Source organism: Manis pentadactyla, chromosome 6, assembly GCF_030020395.1.
Source record: "Manis pentadactyla isolate mManPen7 chromosome 6, mManPen7.hap1, whole genome shotgun sequence".
Lineage (NCBI taxonomy): Eukaryota > Metazoa > Chordata > Mammalia > Pholidota > Manidae > Manis > Manis pentadactyla.
In genome coordinates this window covers 61686409-61705823 of record NC_080024.1, presented here as the reverse complement: position 1 = coordinate 61705823, position 19415 = coordinate 61686409, and the positions used below count along the sequence as shown (strand labels likewise).

Genomic DNA, 19415 nt, shown 5'->3' with positions numbered 1-19415 from the left:
TATACTAAGAAAGAAGTTCCACAGCAAGATAGTTGTGCTAAAAAACATCCCCATTCCCTAATCATAACTTAAAGTTGGCATAGATTAATACAACACACTAAAGAATAATTTACTTGTTAAATACATTAGGTTTCCATGTAGGTTTAAAAAACAAACAAACATTTGTTACATTAAAAGGGCAATGATTTAACCCTATAAATTATTTTCTAGATGGCTTCTACATATGAAACACTAAAAGTATGAGATAAATAAATATTTGTAACATGTTTTACATAAGTTAAACCAGCATTGACATGTAATAATAGAGGTTCAAAGGTCATGTGAATAGATTTCTTTTTTTAAATTTACTGAACATAAAGCTTATCTGAGGGCAACATTTAGTAATTTTCAAATTTATGGTTTTTTTTAAATACATGAATGCTTAAAGACAATTCTAATGTAAAAGCAGCATGTTAGGCTTAGAATTAAAAAATCTTGGCTTGTACTGTGTAGTTTTTCTTCTTTTTAACTGCAGGAAATAAGGTAATAGGGCTATCCCTCTGCACTGTGATGCTTTGTGCAAACACCAGAAAATACATCACATAGCAATGATTTTATTAATAAATTTTAAGTGAATCTGCTCAAATTATTATTTTTAGTATTAAAGTTAAAGATTAGACTATACTTCTGTTGATGGGGATAATATTTATGGAGGTTCTTACTTCCCTCCTAATGGCAGAGATTAGTACTTTGGATAGAAAAGAAAACATAAACCTGAAAAATAGTGCTTCTAGGTTTTAATGAGTACTATTTGTCAAGGAAATGGGAAGAACAGAACAACAAGGCCTCTTATTAGGCTCATTAAATTTCTTTTTAGGAGGTGCTATCAATAAATGCAAAGTTGTCATAATTTAAGCTCCACTTCACATCAGCAGTACACCTGCCAAATTTGGCAATTTAAAGAATAGTAAATTGGATGTTGATTTTCATATCACAGCAGTTGCAGGAAGCAATGTTTTAAAATGTTGGCATAATTAGTTTATATTAACTATTTATTATCAGAACTTTAAATTTTGATTTGATTTTCTCTCCTTCCTTAGTCAGTTTCCTACACATTAAATCATAAAATTCTTGGGGTGGTAGCACATCTCATCAAATTATACAGAGGCACCTGAAGCTTAGGGAGGTTGTAATTTGCCCAGGGTCACACAGTTAGTAAGTAACAGATCTGGGGCTAGACTATAACTCCACGTGGGCTTATCTCCTTCATACTTTAGGTCTTAGGGGATGGGGAAGAACGCTCAATTTCTTTATCTTTCCTGTGGGGAAGTGTTTGCATTAAAAACAGGAGGACTCTGTTCAGAACTCTTTTGAAGAAATCTGTAAAACAAGTACTCATCCCGAAATTCATATTCGTTAGTGATATGTTGGATAACTCCGCCTTGCACCAGTCTGTCTCCGTATATCACAGCTTCACCACGGTCAGTGGCAAGGCCAACTTCAATCAGCCAGTTCACCAGGTCACAGCCACAGAAGGTCCCAGCAGAAGTCTTTGCACCACACCTGTATGTCAAAGGAATGATTAACTCATATATTCTTTAAATCTGGTGTCAGCACTGCATGATGGAGGACAAGCTAGTAAAAACAGAAGGAGACAGAGGAGCACAGCATGATAGTTAAAAATGTGGCAGGAATGAAACTGTTCTGAATATAAAGGGTTAACTCATCTGACCCTAGAAAGCCCCCCTGGAGGGAAATAAAATATGCTAATAATGCTTGTGAAACAGAAACACAAAAAAATGACTTAGAAAATATAAATGCTTCTACCAAGAAATATTATTTTTATGGTAGATGGCCTTTTATGATCACATCCGTTCTGTAGACAGCTGAATATTAATATTACATATTTTATAATTTATGTAATATATCTTGATTATAATTGGTTAATTTAATTATCTTAGGAACATTAAATGATATTTTTTACAAGCTCTTAAGACTATTACTAAACTACTCAAATCAAACTTTATTTTCTGGTTATTGTAGTAATGCACAAATAACCTTTCTTCTTGCCCTCATCAGCCAAGACAATCTTACTGATGTTTGTCAGGAATTTGCTGCATTGGAAAGCACAGAAGGAATAAATGACATCTGTCTTGCTACAAATCTAAGATTTTTTTAAGTGTACTTTGAGTATGAGTCTACTTCTTGGTTTGTTTAAAATGTCTCCCTAATGCAAATGTGGGGTGCCTCAGGTATGAACAAATAAACAAGGGAAAAAGACATGTAAACAAACCACTTAAATGAATTCTGTACATTTTCATTCAAATATGCAATAGACAACATGAGTCTGTTGACAAGCATTAGTCAAAGTGTAAAACCTAAAGTGCTTGACAATAGGAAACAGTGGATGAAAATCAAGATGAAATGAGAAATAGGTGACAGAAATTTAAAACATTAAACCACAAATGAGTATACATTAGAGTTTCATATAAAAATTAGAAAAGGTTAATATACAGGAAAAATTTTCTCAAGCACATAAAATCACAATATTTTTAACATCAGTATTTTACTTAGTAGTGAGATAACTTAATTTATGCTTTGCAACTGCAAAATCACTTTGAACAAAAGCCTGAATATTACAACCTGTGTTTGAGCTTTCTTCCTGCTTGTTGATTTTTGATTTATAGCCCAACAACTTCTATCTCAGACACTAACTGAATAATATCTGCTTCCTTCTGACTGATCAGGCAGCTACAACCACAGCCCATGGAGCTGTTCAGAGTGGCAGAGAATGTGCCACAGGCTGCTCAGCAGTACCACTGCCAGCCAGTGCCTGCCCGTTCAGCCCTCTGGGACTGAGGCAACCGGGCTGCCCTGCAGAAGGCAAAAGCCACACTTCCTCCTGACAGTTGGCATTCACACTGGGCTTGTGAACTAACATTGAGTTCACTGTTTTAATTTTAAAAAGCAGTTTCAAATTGTTGAAACCATATGTAGATGGTACTTTGAAATAATTGGTTTTGACCCTTTAAGGGTGGGAAACTAACTTCTCTTCATAATCTACCATTTCCAGAAACCGGAATAGGCCCATCCTACAGATTTTGTTATCTTTCCTATAGATTTCAGGATCTAATTCAAGCAACCCCAAGTGCCAGATATTTTAAAGAAAAGGAAAACTAAGATTTGGAGAATTGAACTTGCCCGATTCACACAGCTAGTAAGTGGCAGATCCAGGATATGAGTTCAAGTGTCAGTTTCCACCCAGCGAGTCCCCTTCCCGCTGGCTTTATCAGGCTACCTCCTGGTTATAATGACATATAGTAGCATGATATATGTAAATGAATCATCCTGAATGGTAACTTTCAAATTTTCAGTTATAGACATAAAAGTATTTGGTTCTTTATGTTTTGTTTTGTCTTTCTCTTTTATGACAACCAAAAATACTAGCACTATAACATTTATTTACTTATTTCCTGCTGCATTCTCCATATCTTGATTAGAAGAATATGTATGTCACAAACTGAAGATTAGAACTTTAAGCGAAAAATAAGTAGCAGCAGGATTAAGAGACAAATTTCATTTCATTTTCTTGACAATATCATTAATATAATATACCAGTAGGAGATGGAGAATATAAAATCACTTCTATATCCAATGTATCTCAAAGTTTTGTGAGACACTAATGGCCAGCATGAAGTGAATGTTAATAATCTACTACATTTTGGTTCATTCTAAAATTTTTACATTTATGGAAATCAGAAATTAATTTAAAAAAACAGAAAAGTGATATGACTCCTACATATATATACATATATATGCTATATCTTTAAACTAACCCATAGTTATTTTAACTTTTACATGTATAGGCTTTATTGAAAATAATCATGTAGTCACACCTACTTAGCCTAATACAAACCAAAATTAATCATCAAAAATATAATCTGGAACCCATACTTACCTTCTTTCCTTGACAATGTTTCGGATACAGAGGTCACGGTGATAATGGATAAATTGTTGACAGGTCATTTTTATTTCCTCAGGAACAGGAGAAGCCCTGTTTTCTGCTGTTTCTTTATTGTTCCACAGGAATTCAAGTCTGAAAACCAAAATTTAAGGAGGCCATTTTTAAGGAAAGAAAAGCACTGAGAGAGAACCTCTTCCTACTTATCACCCATCAACATGGCTGTTCCAAAGCTGCATTTGTCAAAGCTGTCATCTACAACACCCAGGCATCACTGTCTCTGCAGCAGAGACTACCTGCATTTAAATTTAAAAGCAGTCTACTTGCATTTAATTTTCTGTTCAAGGCAGGCTGGGGTGGGGTGGGGGAGTGAACATTTTATAAACCTTCCAGACATGTCTGATCCATTTGTTTCTACCAAAAAGTGAAGTTCCTCATTCTACAATCTACTTAAAATGCAAAAATAACAGAGATCAAGTATTTTATTTAATCACTTTCCAATTTCAGTACCAGAGACAACAAATACCAGGATCTGGAGTGCAGAACGATTCTATTGCTGTGAGCCTGGGTAATCAGTCTGTTCAGCATTTTAACTGATCAACATTATGAAGCTGATAACTGTGTTCAGTGCCTTTCCTATTATGCTTTTCCTGCCTCATGAAAGGATTATGACCTTAGCATGTACATCTTAATGATAATGATGTTAATAGTGATTGATGAAAAAAAAGAACAGTTGCCATTTACTGGGCACCTTTTATACAGTTGGTAGAATAAATTCCATTAGCGCTTCTGGTTTCTACTAATTTTGACTGAAAACAAATGAGGAAGTACAAGTATTTGCCCCATCTGCCTCTTCCTCCCACCCCCAAGTTGGAGTGTTCCTGCTTCATTATTTTTCATAAAGAAATTCTGTATCTGAATTCAAAGAAACTCTTCACCAAGCTAATAAAAAACCAAAAATTTAGAAAGAAGAAAACTTCAGTTTTCTATATATTGTCAGTTTGATAGAGAAATCCTGTTGTGAAAGGAGAAAGATAAATGTGGACCTTTGGGGGAATACCATCTGCTACTTTTATTTCCAAATACATTTTCAAGTTTCATTTCACTTTCTGTAGTTAATGGCATAGATAGAAGTCAGTGTTCATCAATTCTTGTTAAAATGCAAATTATAGTATTGGATTCTTCCAGTATTTTCTCTGCAGTGATTTACAACACATGTGAATCAACAGATAAACTTTATGTGTTAAAACCTTGCAATCTCCTAGCAGTTACTAAAGGTTTAAAAATATCAGTACCTGACTGGAATGGCCTTGTCATCACCTTTACAGATACAGATTTATTTCAAAATTAAATGTACCTTCTTTTGAAAGGCAGGATGATTAAATGTTTATCCAGTCCAAAGATGCCAAAGGAAATAAATCCCTATGGGAAAAAAAAAGTTTTATTTTATGAACTCAACAATGAAATTTTAAGAGAGAAATTATGAAAGCCACCAAATTGGGGAAGCAAACCTATAGCAAACAGAGCAATATTTCAAATGGAACATAAGGCAGACCCTCTAAGGTTCAGTGCCTGGGGCAGCTATGACACCTGACTACCTCTTCTCAGTCATCTGTCCTATGAATTCCAGTGGGTGCTAGAAACCAGCACTGAGCAGCCATATTTGCATGCTAGCTCTCTGAAGAAGATTAAGGGCTATAAGTCTTTGTTTCCCCCTTCTTAAAAAGAAAATAAATCATCTCTTGTTGTGGTTATGTATTTATTATTCTCCTGTTAAAGCTTCAGAAATAATAGAGTTAACAAGTGCTATATTATCTGATCAAAATGAATAACTGAACAAAATTTATGTGAAATGAAGCTGGCTAGTACTTAGGGAAGGACTGAAGGACTTGGGGTGATGAGGCAAACCGGCATCAGATATTAGCCACAGATGAGGGTGCTGAGGAACGCTTGGGGAGACAGGAGACTGGGAACTGCTATTTGTCGGGCACAGTGGGATAAGCATCTACACGCAATTTGGTGGGAGGCAGGATGGAAAATGCAATATATCACATGAAGGACCTACCTTTCTTCACCCTCAAGCTATAAACAACCAAAAAGAATGATCTTACTGTAACATCTCCCCAAGGGGAAAATGGAATGGGGTCAGGGGTGTCTCTCCCTCCTTTGAAGCACTTGAGCCATAAGCTGGGAGCAATATTTCAAATGCAACGCTCCTAGCATTAGTTTTTGTTTATGAAGCTTTCTCAGTCCCAGTCCTCGGACAGCTCGGGTTGGAATGGGCTGAGTAAGACTATAATTATTCAACATAGTATTTTATAGCTCTTGGGTAAAAAAACCAGATCTTAAACAGTATCACAAGTGAGATGGGCATCAAGTAGTCTTGGACACTCGTGTCTGTAATAAACTGATTGGGTCACTCGTCTGTCTAGATATAGCCATTTTTGCTCCTACAATAAAGGCAAAACAAACTGAAAATATTTCAAGAAATTGGTTTTAGGGAAAACTTGTAGGAGTGTCTACTGATAGATGTTAACTAACATGTGGCCAGTCATTTCAGGTTTACTAGGGAAACCTAGTGATTTCAAACACAGTACTTCTTTCAACCCGATACTTAATCAAAGGACAAAATATTCTCTACTTAAAAAGTAAGACAGAATCAAATTTTGAAATTTGCACAGAAAAAATTTTCCCAATATGTAAAATGTCATTTATCCTTAAATATCCATTTTAATTGTGACATAAACAAAGATAACAGCACCTATCATACTAGTTCTTCATGGAATTTTAGTTTTTAATTTTTAAATGCAGATGATAATGTCTACTTTGCAGGTACTATTGTGATGTGTTTAATGAGATAGATAATGTAAAATGCTTAACAACAGGTGGCATATAGCAGACTCTCAAGGAATGGTAATTACTATCCATGGCCAAAATTTCCCAAAGTGACTTATTAAGACCAAAACACAGTTTAAAAAGTACTTGGAGCATCTTGTCCCTGCTTAAATTACTATTCCTTATCTCAAAATCAAAGCAAAAACTACTTGGTATTTTTGCTTGAAATACTCAGTGTGCATTCTGATGACTTTAACCAACATGGAGATAGGCAGCAGCTGTCAGCTGTCACGAATACCAGCAGCTGACAAACAAACGAAACTCTTGATTTAAAAGAAAACAACAACATACACAGCCCTCTCCCCCAAATCAACCCATCCAGGAAAATAAAAACCCATCAAAGTTCTCAGTAAATAAATACCTGGCCAAAGTTAAACACAGCACAGAAAAACTGTAATTCAACATACAGTCTTCCAGGCTCTTGGTTGAATAGCCACCATAAACAACTGGAAAGATTCTGTAAAGGTGAAAATAGTATTTTTAAATGAAGTAAGATAATCATTTCTTTCTATGAAGAACACAGTACAATAATGTATCTACTTAATAATTAGGGAGAAAAAGACTAGGGGAAAAACACCAAGACTATAGAGGCTTTGTCTTTGAAACAGGTTTCAACCGCTCCTCTTGACAGATGTCATTCAAACAACATCTTCTAATCACATTTCAAGCAAGAAGACATGAGCCATAATACAGAAGCTTACATAATACATCAGAATCAGAACTGCCAACTAGCCTAAGACAGGACTGATTTTAAAATTAGTTCTATACAATGAAAACAATCACTTCACTAAGCAGCAATTCTTGGCAGCATTTCTTACTTTTTGATTTTTGTTCTTTAACAGCAGTTTAAATGGTGCTGACAGATATTCTATATAAACGAGCATACTAGCGTAAAAGGGCTTCTGCATGGCCATCTCCTATATCTACGTGAATTACAGAATCATCTCAAAGAATTATGTAATGATAACTGGTAATTCACAAAAGACATAAAACTACTTTTAGAAATCCTTTAGTAATCAAAGAAATGCATTTTAAAAATAAAAGTGTTATATTTTATTTTTAAATTATTAATTTAAAAAGTGTATAATATTCAATGCTGGTGAGAGTACTTTATAAATACACTATTCCTTTAGAGAACAATTTAGTAGAATGCATCCAAAACCACAGAAATGTTTATACTTTTTGATCCAAGTTTCTCAACTTTGATGATCTATCATAAGGAAATATACCACACAGAGTGTTTATTACAGCATTTTGAAAAACTAGCAATAATTCCTAAGGAAGATGTTGAGTAAATTATAATGTATCTCCTCTATGGTTTATTGAGCCATTTAAAGTAACAGTTATGAACTATGCAGCAAAAAGAAAATGCTTGACATAAGCTACAAGAGGATATAAATCTATGTGTATGATTAGAACCATGAAAAATGTATTATAAAAGAGAGCAGTAATTTTGTTAGTATCTATCATATGAAGTTATGTTATTTTCATAATTAAAGACTTTTTAAAAGTTTCTTCAGGGAATATCTTCTGAGAGATCATGTAGCCAATTATCTACTGTCAGTCAAGGAATATATTTGGAAAAAGTGGCCCTGCATCACAGGAAATACCTGGTTTTACCAAATTCCAGGTTCAGAGCCTAGAATGAGTAAGTGATTCTAAGCGAAACAAGCTATTGGAGCATTTAGGCAACAGAGTAATGTAAATTACTCATTCTCTTTTGTCCCCAAAACATTTAGCTCAAGATTGGGATTCAGATGGCCTAGTGCCACCTCCTTAGGAAGTAGCAGTTAAGTTTCTCCCAGATGCTTGCCTAAAACCTTTGCCAAACATTTAAAAAAGATGGCCTCAAAACAAAATTAGAAGCAACATTACAGCAAACAGGCCAATAATGAGAAGTAAACACAGCAACACATGTCGAGTCAGTTGCTGATCTCCACTCTGCAGATACTGTTCTTCTTCCTGGGCTAATATGCAGCTCTGGGAGTTACAGCGACTCACACAATGATCATCTATAAAACAGTAAGTACAACGATTTGTAATCAAAGCTTTTTATGTGAATGCATTTTAAATTCATAATGACTTCCTAAGTAAACCACCACATACGCACATTCAGCTCAGAATCAGTATATTATGTTAGATGAAATCCGAGGAAAACTCCTTCATGTTGTTTTAGGAAAGTTCTACTTGACTGTTTTTATCAGAAAAAATACTAGTATGGAGTAGCTCCTTTTACACTATTCAATAATATATGTATATATATATATATATATATATAAGGCTAAATTATTACTATATACTATATATAATTAGCATATATAATTAGTATGTAATGGTGTATATGTTACATTATATATAAATTAGCAATGTATATTTTAATATATATGTGATAGTTATATTAAATTGATCACATATAATTATATTAAATAATTATATATAATTAAACATTAAATATATATTAGATCTATAAATTAGCTATGTATACATATATATATTTTTTAAAGGCTAAATTAGTAAGTCAAGTTTCACCTGTGGTAAATCTGATAAAAAATGGGCAGAGGCATCCTGAATAGACATTTTTCCAAAGAAGACATACAGATGGCCAACAGACACATGTACGTTACTACTCATCAGGGAAATGCAAATCAAAACAAGTATGAGATATCATCTCATACCTGTCAGAATGGCTATTATCAAAAAGACAAGAAATATTAAGTGTTGATGAGGTTGTGAGGAAAAGGGAACCCTTGTTCACTATTGGTAGGAATGTAAATTGGTACAACCACTATCCAAACAGTATGGAGGTTCCCCAAAAAATTAAAAACAGAATTACCATATGGTTCAGCTATTCCACTTTTGAGTATTTATCCAAAGAAAACAAAACACTAATTAAAAAAGACTTATGTATCCCTATGTTCATAGCATTATTTACAGTAGCCAAGATATGGAAACAATGTAAGTGTCCATCAATGGATGAATGGATAAAGAAATTGTGAGAGATACATATATGTGTGAGTGTGTACATACATGTAAATACATACACAATGGAATAGTATTCAGCCATAAAAAGGAAATCTTGCTACTTGTGACAATTTGGATGGACTTTGAGTGTATTAATGCTAAGTAAAATAAGTCAGAGAAAGACAAATACCATATGATTTTACTTACATGTGGAATCTGAAAAACAAACAAAACTCATAGGTACAGAGAACAGATTGATGGGATGTGGGTTGGGGGTGGTTGTATGGTGACAGGTGGTAACTGGACTTATTGTGGTGATCATTTTGAAGTATACAAATATTAAATTATTATGTACACCCGAAACAAATATGATTTTATATACCAGTTTTACCTCAATAAATAAATAAATAAATAATCTGAAATTCAGACCATACATATGATTCAGTCTTAGTCTATATGCCAAAAGGTTATTACTTTTAAAGATTTTTCTTATTTTATAAAAAAGAGTTTATTTAAAGTATATGGGTTCAAAATGTAATCATGCACTAATTAATTGGTCCAGGCCTTGGAGGAAGGGAGTAGGGAAAAGTCTCAGCTTCTAAAACAAGAAAAAGGGCCAAAAATATAATGGTGCCTAGGGCAAACTTCTTGGAATTATTACCTGGGTTAAATTTATTGGAAACTTTATATGTGTGTGTATAATACTATTACTACATTATAAGAAGTTAATTTTCTTACAATGAGTATTCTATTATACACAATTATTATCCTATTAGCACTTTCTCTCATCTTATTTGAGATAACATAAATAATGTAGCTTCTATAGAAATGCTATGTAGAGTTCCTTTAAGGCATAAGGATAATGAATCTTCTGCTTCTCAGGCCTACCCGTCCTCATACATCCTCACGGGCACTCACTTTTCTCAAATGAAGCAGTCCCAGGCCCCAGGGTGCTTGTGTTGGCTGCTGGTTCTGTGGACGGGCAGTGCAATTCACCATTTCCCATAGAGCAGGAGCAGCAACCTATATAGATAAAATCACACGTGAGAGCAGAGCCCGGTCACCGCAGAAACGGGCTTTGAGAGGCGCCGACCAGACCCAGCCGTACAGACACAGCCAGTCACGCGGACGCACAGGTCTCCCCTGCGGCCTCTGGGGAGACTGATTTACAAGGTATCTGTCCAAAAGTATTCAGATGTGCTTATAAGAAGCTAACATTTAAAGAGTGGCAAGCAAAGGATCACCTCCTTTACGTATTGTCCCCTCATTGTATGAGGCAATAAAAAATGTTTTTATCCAGTCTGTTTATTAGTTTCCACTGTGCTTTGGGAACTAAGAATTTAACACTTACCTAAAATACACCCTTTATTTCATCATTCCTCAAAATTACGCACTAATGCTCTATTGCTTAGTTAACTCAGACTTCTTGGCCTGCATCTGAAAGCTCCCCAGGACTCAGCCCCTCTCCCCCTGTCTGACTACCCCTAATATTCAACAAGGCCTTCCCTTCTTTTAGGACAGTTCTGTAGTGCTTTCCATGAGCCCCATGCTTATTTGGGCCTCCTGGCTGCATTTGCCATGCATGGAATTCCCTCATCCAAAGCCTCTCCTCCTTTAAGTTCAGCTCAAGACTCAATTCTTTCAAGAACATGTCTCCTACTAGTTTAGAAGATGAAGTAAAAGGAAATATATATTTTCTTTTCAAACATATACTGCTGAAAATCTCTTGCTGATTTATAGTTATATTGGTTTACAGAGGTTACATTCAGACATCTGTTACACGGATGAAATTGTTCCTCTTATAGTCAGAGAACTGCATGCAGTGTCCTTTAAAACATTTCACACATATAGACATGGTACTCCCTGAAATAGGTTGTAATAGAATAGTAACTTTGTGATAAACTATTAAAATTTAATATGCTAGAAAAAGGAATACCTAGGCTGACCCTTTCATTGATATGTTTTAATTCTTCAGGAGTGTTCTTAAAAACAAAAAAGATCTCATAATATAAAAACTATAATCTATAATAAGCTATTACAAATATCTTTCTAAGTTTAAGATAATGACACCATCTCAAGGTTAAAACAACCCTACAAAACAATAGAAAAGAAAATATAGAGATTGTCTGGCCCAGCCTTATCTTCAGAAATCTGAAGGCTTAAATCAGTTGAGATTAAGTTGATAAGAAAACATATAAAACCAGCCCATTCCAATGACACATGTGTAGGGAACACACACACACACACACAATTATGACTACGATGAAAAGTGCCATGGCAGTTTTTTCCTTCTAATGTAAGAAGGATATATTAGTAGCTGATTAGCCCTCTCTTTTATAACTGCCCTTTGATCTCATACTAAGTCTGTAGCAAGGGGCAGAACTATTTTGGGTTATTGAGATTTGGGGAGGCCAGGCTGGACATCTAATGTGTGTGAATACTACCAGCAGATCAGAAGAGAGCAGGGTTTAGGGAAGAAAAACATGGGTTAACAGGCAAATAAATAATTACTTTGTCATGGCAATTTTTAGGGTGGCTTCAGAGAACCACAGAATATCTTACATACACATCCAACTATCTACCCATTTAACAAATATTACTAAATACTCACAATAGGCCTGATACCATGATAGGTGCTGAGGCTACAGTGATGAGCAAGTTAGTCATAGCACTTACAGTCTAGTGGGTTATACAGGTAATTTAAAAGCAATTATAAAGCAGTGAAATGAGAGGAGGGAAGACTAAATACTGCAGAAGATTTCCCATGGAGATAAGCAATGGTTGTCTTCTGGCTCTACATGTATTTATACTAAAGGCACAAGCTAGTTTTCCTGCTGGAAGGTGAAGACAGGATTTAAGAACATCCATGGCACAGCTTATTTGCCATTTTTAAAAGACAGGTACAAAGATAGCAGCAAAAAACTGGACTTAAGACTTTTAGTTTTGGGTAGTTTAGGCCTCCCTGTACATGTTCTCAGGCCAGTTCTGAAACACTCCTGGGAGAAGAAGCCACAGAAAGCCAGCAGAAGTGGTGGTCTTCAAGCCCTGATTGAAAACAGACAGTAGATGGGGACAAATATAAAAATCCACAAAGAAAATAAGGAAAAAGATGCTGGGAAGGGTCAGACAAATAGAACTGAACTTCCATTTTAAAAGGGAAAATCATCAAGAGAGCTCAACAGAAATTCTGATGCTATAATCACAAAGTATCTAATAAAGAAATTAGTGAACATCATCAACAAAATAAACTAAAGCAGGGATAATGGTGTTAAGTCAGGAGCTGGCAAAATAGTCTTATGTAGTAGGACTCCTATGTAGTAGAGATTATTAGCATTAGATATGGAAAGTATGGGACAGGGAACTTGCACAAGATCAAACAGTAGTAAATTGTGGAGTCAGGATTTGAACACAGGTAGTCTGCCTTCAGACTTTTAAACCACTGTGCTATCTACTTCCAGTTTGGGACAGAGGAAAGGAGGTAAGGAGAAGGAAGGCAATGTATAAGATGGGGATTTTCTCCCTTTTAAGACAAAGATAGTTAAAATTTTTAATCGTTTCTCTTGTTTCACTCCTTATCCTTTACTTACATTACAACTAATAGTTTTGAGAGTAGTCATCCCTATACTCCACACACACCCTCTAAACAAAATAGGTATCACTATTTACACTCCCTAGCATGATGCTTTATGTCTATGAAATCTCTACAGGCACCAATGAATCCAAATTATATACTGTGTTGCTCAGTTCCCTCTTGAACTGAAACAAATGCCATAAAAATTATCAAAACTTACTAACAAAGTTACTAGTTAGGATCATATTTTCACTTATACCAAGGATTGGCAAACATTTTCTGTGAAGAGCCAGATGATAAACATTTTATGCCTTGCATGTCACTGGGTCTTTGTTGAATAACTCAACTCAACAATATAGCATGAAAGCAGCCATAGACAATGTATAAATGAGTGAGCATATCTGTGTTCCAATAAAGCACTCTGGACACTGAAATTTAAAGTTCATATAACTTTCAAATGTTAAAGAAATACTTGTCTTTAACAATTTTTCTTCAATCCTTTAAAATGCAAAAACTGTTCTTAGTTCTTAGGCCATACAAAAACAGGTGGGGGGGGGGGGCTCAAGATGGCAGCACGAGTAGGGTGGCAGAAAGCTCCTCTCAAAACCATATATATTTTTAAAAATACAACAAATACAACTATTCCTAAAAAAGAGACCAGGCTACATCTACATCTGTGAGAACTCAGCATCTCACAAAAAGGGTAAGCTACAAAGCTGTGACCAGGTAGGACCCGAGCACTCCCCCCACCTGAGCTCACCAACGGGAGGAAAAGAATCAGGGTGGGGAGGGAGTGGAAGCACAGGACTGCTAAATAACCAGCCTTAGTAATCTGCACTGGGAACACAGACACACACTGCATGGTGTGCTGGATATTAGGGAAACGGAAAAGTAAAATCCGAGATGGAGACTGTGAGTGGGTCCCCACAGCCTGGGACAAAAGAAAAGCAGGCACTTTTTAAAAGTCTTAAAGGGACAAGGGCTCAACAGCTAGACAAAATCATCCCAGCACACTCATCCTAGAAGGCTGGGAATCTTGAGGAACTTCAGGCCCCCTAACCCCCTAGGGAGAGGGGGGTAAAGCAGAGTTTCCCCTCACGGCCATAAGCAGTCTACCATTCATTCCCCCAGGCCGGCGCTGCAAGCAAACTGGCTGACCCGCCACAGCTGCAGAGCAGCTGGAGAACAGCCCCACACAGAGTCTCCTCCCAGTACGCAGCTAACCGGAACAGACAGAGGAAGCCAGAGCAAGGTCTGGAAGGCGCAAAGGGGTGCTGTTCTTGCAGGAGAACACATATGGCATGTCTGCCACCCCCTGCAGTATGTTAGGCTATCCCGAGGGCTGCCCCTCCCATGGCAGCTCAGGAGATTATCCCAGAGACCGCTCCCTGTGTGTGGGTAAATGGCACAGGCAGCGGAGAAGGGCAAGGTGACCAACGAGCAGGAAAGGACTTTGTTCTCCCAGCTGACACATGCGCCACCTGCCTGCAACCACTTCTATCACCATGAAAAGGCAGAAGAATCTGGTCCAGTCAAAAATCACTGAGACAACTCCAGTGAGAGGGCCTGGAGAGATAGATATAACCAATCTTTCTGAAAAAGAATTCAAGATAAAAGTCATAATCATGCTGATGGACCTGCATAGAAATATGCAAAAGCTAAGAGATGAAGTCCAGAGGGAGAAACAATCGATAGAAGGTCTGAGAGCAGATTGGGTGAGCTGCAAGAGACTGTTAATGAAATAGAAATCAGTGAACAGGAATACAGAGAAGCTGAGAAAGAGAGAGATAAAAGAATCTCTAGGAATGAAAGAATACTAAGAGACTGTGTGACCAATCCAAGCAGAACAATATTCGCATTATAGGGGTACCAGAAGAAGAAGAAGAGAGAAAAAGGGATAGAAAGTGTCTTTGAAAGAATAATGGCTGAAAACATCCCCAAGCTGGGGAAGGAAATAGTCTCTCAGACCATGGAAGCCCACAGAACTCCCTACACAAGCGACCCAAGGAGGACAACATGAAGACATATAATAATTTAAGTGGCAAAGATCAAACATAAGTACAGAGAAAGAAAAAAGAAAAAAGGTCACCTACAAAGGAAAACTCATCAGGCTATCATCAGACATCTTAATAGAAACCCTACAGGCCAGAAAAGAATGGCATGATATATTTAATGCAATGAAACAGAAGGGCCTTGAACCAAGAATACTGTATCTACCACGATTACCATTTAAATTTGAAGGAGGGATTAAACAATTTCCAGACAAGCAAAAGTTGAGGGAATTTGCCTCCTACAAACCACCTCTACAGGATATTTTAAAGGGACAGCTCTAGATGGAAGCACTCCTAAGGCTAAATAGATGTCACCAGAGAAAATAAAATCACAGCAAAGAAAGCAGACCAACCAAATACTAACTAAAGGCAAAAAATAAAATCAACCATCCACAGAAACAGTCAAAGGAAACACAAAAGGGTACAGAATAAAACACCTAACATATAAAGAATGGACGTGGAAGAATAAGAAGGGAGAGAAATAAAGAATTATCAGACTATATTAATAATAGCATAATAAGCAAGTTAAGTTAGATGGTTACATAGTAAAGAAGCAACCCTGGAACGTTTGGTAACCACAAATCCAAAGCTTGCAATGACAATAAGTACATATCTTTCAATAATCACCCTAAATGTAAATGAACTGAATGCACCAATCAAAAGACACAGAATGGATAAAAAGGCAAGACCCATCTATATGCTGCTTACAAGAGACCCACCTCAAACCCAAAGATATATAGAGACTAAAAGTGAAGGGATGGAAAAAGATATTTCATGCAAACAATAGGGAGAAAAAAGCAGGTGTTGCAGTACTAGTATCAGACAAAATAGACTTCAAAACAAAGAAAGTAACAAGAGATAAAGAAGGACATTACATAATGATAAAGGGGTCAGTCCAACAAGAGGATATAACCATTATAAATATCTATGCATGCAACACAGGAGCACCTACATATGTGAAACAAATACTAACAGAATTAAAGGAGGAAATAGAATGCAATGCATTCATTTTAGGACATTTCAACACAGCAGTCACTCCAAAGGACAGATCAACCAGACAGAAAATAAGTAAGGACACAGAGGCACTGAACAACACACTACAACAGATGGACCTAACAGACATCTACAGAACTCTACACCCAAAAGCAGTAGGATACACATTCTTCTCAAGTGCACATGGAACATTTTCCAGAATAGACCACATACCAGGCCACAAAAAGAGCCTCAGTAAATTTTAAAAAATTGAAATTATACCAACCAACTTCTCAGATCACAAAAGTATAAAACTAGAAATAAATTGTACAAAGAAAGCAAAAAGGCTCACAAACACATGGAGGCTTAACAACATGCTCCTAAATAGTCAATGGATCAATGGCCAAATTAAAATAGAGATCAAGCAATATATGGAGACAAATAACAACAACAGCACAAAGCCCCAACTTCTGTGGGACGCAGCAAAGGCAGTTCTAAGAGGAAGTATATAGCAATCCAGGCCTATTTAAAGAAGGAAGAACAATCCCAAATGAATAATCTAAAGTCATAATTATTGAAACTGGAAAAAGAAGAACAAATGAGGCCCAAAGTCAGCAGAAGGAGGGACATAATAAAGATCAGAGAAGAAATAAATAAAATTGAGAAGAATAAAACAATAGCAAAAATCAATGAAACCAAGAGCTGGTCCTTTCTGAAAATAAACAAAATAGATAGACCCCAAGCCAGACTTATTAAGAGAAAAATAGAATCTACATACATAAACAGAATCAGAAATGAGAAAGAAAAAATCATGATGGACCCCACAGAAATACAAACAATTATTACAGAATACTATGAAAATGTATATGCTAACAAGCTGGAAAACCTAGAAAAATGGACAATTTTCTATAAAAATACAACCTTCCAAGACTGACCAAGGAAGAAACAGAAAATCTGAACAAACCAATTACCAGCAATGAAATTGAATTGGTAATCAAAAAACTACCCAAGAACAAAACCCCCGGACCACATGGAGTCATGGCTGAATTTTATCAGACATGTAGAGAAGGCATAATACCCATTCTCCTTAAAGTTTTCCAAAAAAATGAAGAGGAGGGAATATTTCCAAACTCATTCTATGAAGCCAGCATAATTCTAATACCAAAACCAGGCAAAGACCCCACCAAAAAAGAAAATTACAGACCAATATCCCTGATGAACACAAATGCAAAAATACTCAACAAAATATTAGCAAACTGAATTCAAAATATATCAAGAAGATCATACACCATCATCAAGTGGGATTCATCTCAGGGATGCAAGGATGGTACAACATTGGAAAATCCATCAACATCATCCACCACATCAACAATAAGAAGGACAAAAACCATATGATCATCTCCATAGATGCTGAAAAAGCATTTGACAAAATTCAACATCCATTCATGATAAAAACTGTCAATAAAATGGGTATAGAAGGCAAGTACCTCAACATAATAAAGGCTGTATATGACAAACCCACAGCCAACATCATACTGAACAGTGAGAGGCTGAAAGCTTTTCCTCTGAGATCGGGAACAAGACAGGGATGCCCACTCTCCCCACTGTTCTTCAACATAGTACTGGGGGTCCTAGCCATGGCAATCAGACAAAATAAAACAACACAAGACATCCAGATTGGTAAAGAAGAAGTCAAACTGTCACTATTTGCAGATGACATGATATTGTACATAAAAATCCCTACAGACTCCACTCCAAAACTACTAGAGCTAATATCGGAATTCAGCAAAGTGGCAGAACACAAAATTAATACACAGAAATCTGAGGCTTTCCTATACACTAACAATGAATTAATAGAAAGAGAAATCAGGAAAACAATTCCATTCACAATTGCATCCAAAAGAGTAGGATGCCTAATAATAGACCTAACCAGGGAAGTGAAAGACCTATACCCTGAAAACTACAAGATACTCTTAAGAGAAATTAAAGAGGACACTAACAAATGGAAGCTCATCCCATGCTCTTGGCTTGGAAGAATTAATATTATTAAAATGGCCATCCTGCCTAAAGCAATCTACAGATTCAATGCAATCCTATTGAAAATATCGACAGCATTCTTCAATGAACTGGAACAAATAGTTCTAAAATTCATATGGAACCGCAAAAGACCCCAAATAGCCAAAGCAATCCTGAGAAGAGAGAATAAAGCAGGGGGAAACTCGCTTCCCAACTTCAAGCTCTACTACAAAGCCACAGTAATCAAGACAAATTGGTACTGGCACAAGAACAGAGCCACAGACAAGTGGAAGAGAATAGAGAGTCCAGATATTAACCCAAAAATATATGGTCAATTAATACATGACAAAGGAGCCATGGATATACAATGGGGAAACGACAGCCTCTTCAACAGCTAGTGTTGGCAAAACTGGACAGCTACATGCAAGTAAATGAAACTGGATCATTGTCTAACCCCATACACAAAAGTAAATTCAAAATGGATCAAAGACCTGAATGTAAGTCATGAAACCATAAAACTCTTAGAAAAAAACATAGGCAAAAATCTCTTGGACATAAACATGAGCAACTTCTTCATGAACATATCTCCCTGGGCAAGGGAAACAAAAGCAAAAATGAACAAGTGGGACTATTACAGCAACGGATACCATCAATAGAACAAAAAGACCTTGTACAGTATGGAAGAATATGTTTATAAATGACATATCCTATAAAGGGTTGACATCCAAAATATATAAAGAGCTCATGCACCTCAACAAACAAAAAGCAAATAATTCAATTAAAAAATGGGCAGAGGATGTGAACACACACTTCTCCAAAGAAGAAATTCAGATGGCCAACAGACACATGAAAAGATGCCCCACATCGCTAGTTATCAGAGAAATGCAAATTAAAACCACAATGAGATATCACCTCACACCAGTAAGGATGGCTACCATCCAAAAGACAAACAAAATCAAATGTTGGCGAGGTTGTGGAGAAAGGGGAACCCTCCTACACTGCTGGTGGG

At 36.2% G+C, this 19415-nt stretch overlaps 1 protein-coding gene across 2 annotated transcripts in view; it reads right to left on the bottom strand.

Annotated features, from left to right (window-relative positions):
- Positions 1-375: 375 nt before the first annotated feature.
- GPR155 (G protein-coupled receptor 155) overlaps positions 376-19415 on the bottom strand; it is a 49293-nt gene continuing 30253 nt past the window's right edge. For both annotated transcript variants that reach the window (XM_036876954.2, XM_036876955.2), the window contains 6 exons: positions 10715-10819; positions 8711-8847; positions 7197-7292; positions 5298-5362; positions 3938-4075; positions 376-1542 (listed from right to left, as the gene is read on the bottom strand). In XM_036876954.2, coding sequence (XP_036732849.1) covers positions 1290-1542; positions 3938-4075; positions 5298-5362; positions 7197-7292; positions 8711-8847; positions 10715-10819 — 794 coding nt within the window. In that variant the 3' untranslated portion in view covers positions 376-1289. The remainder of the gene's footprint in view (positions 1543-3937; positions 4076-5297; positions 5363-7196; positions 7293-8710; positions 8848-10714; positions 10820-19415) is intronic.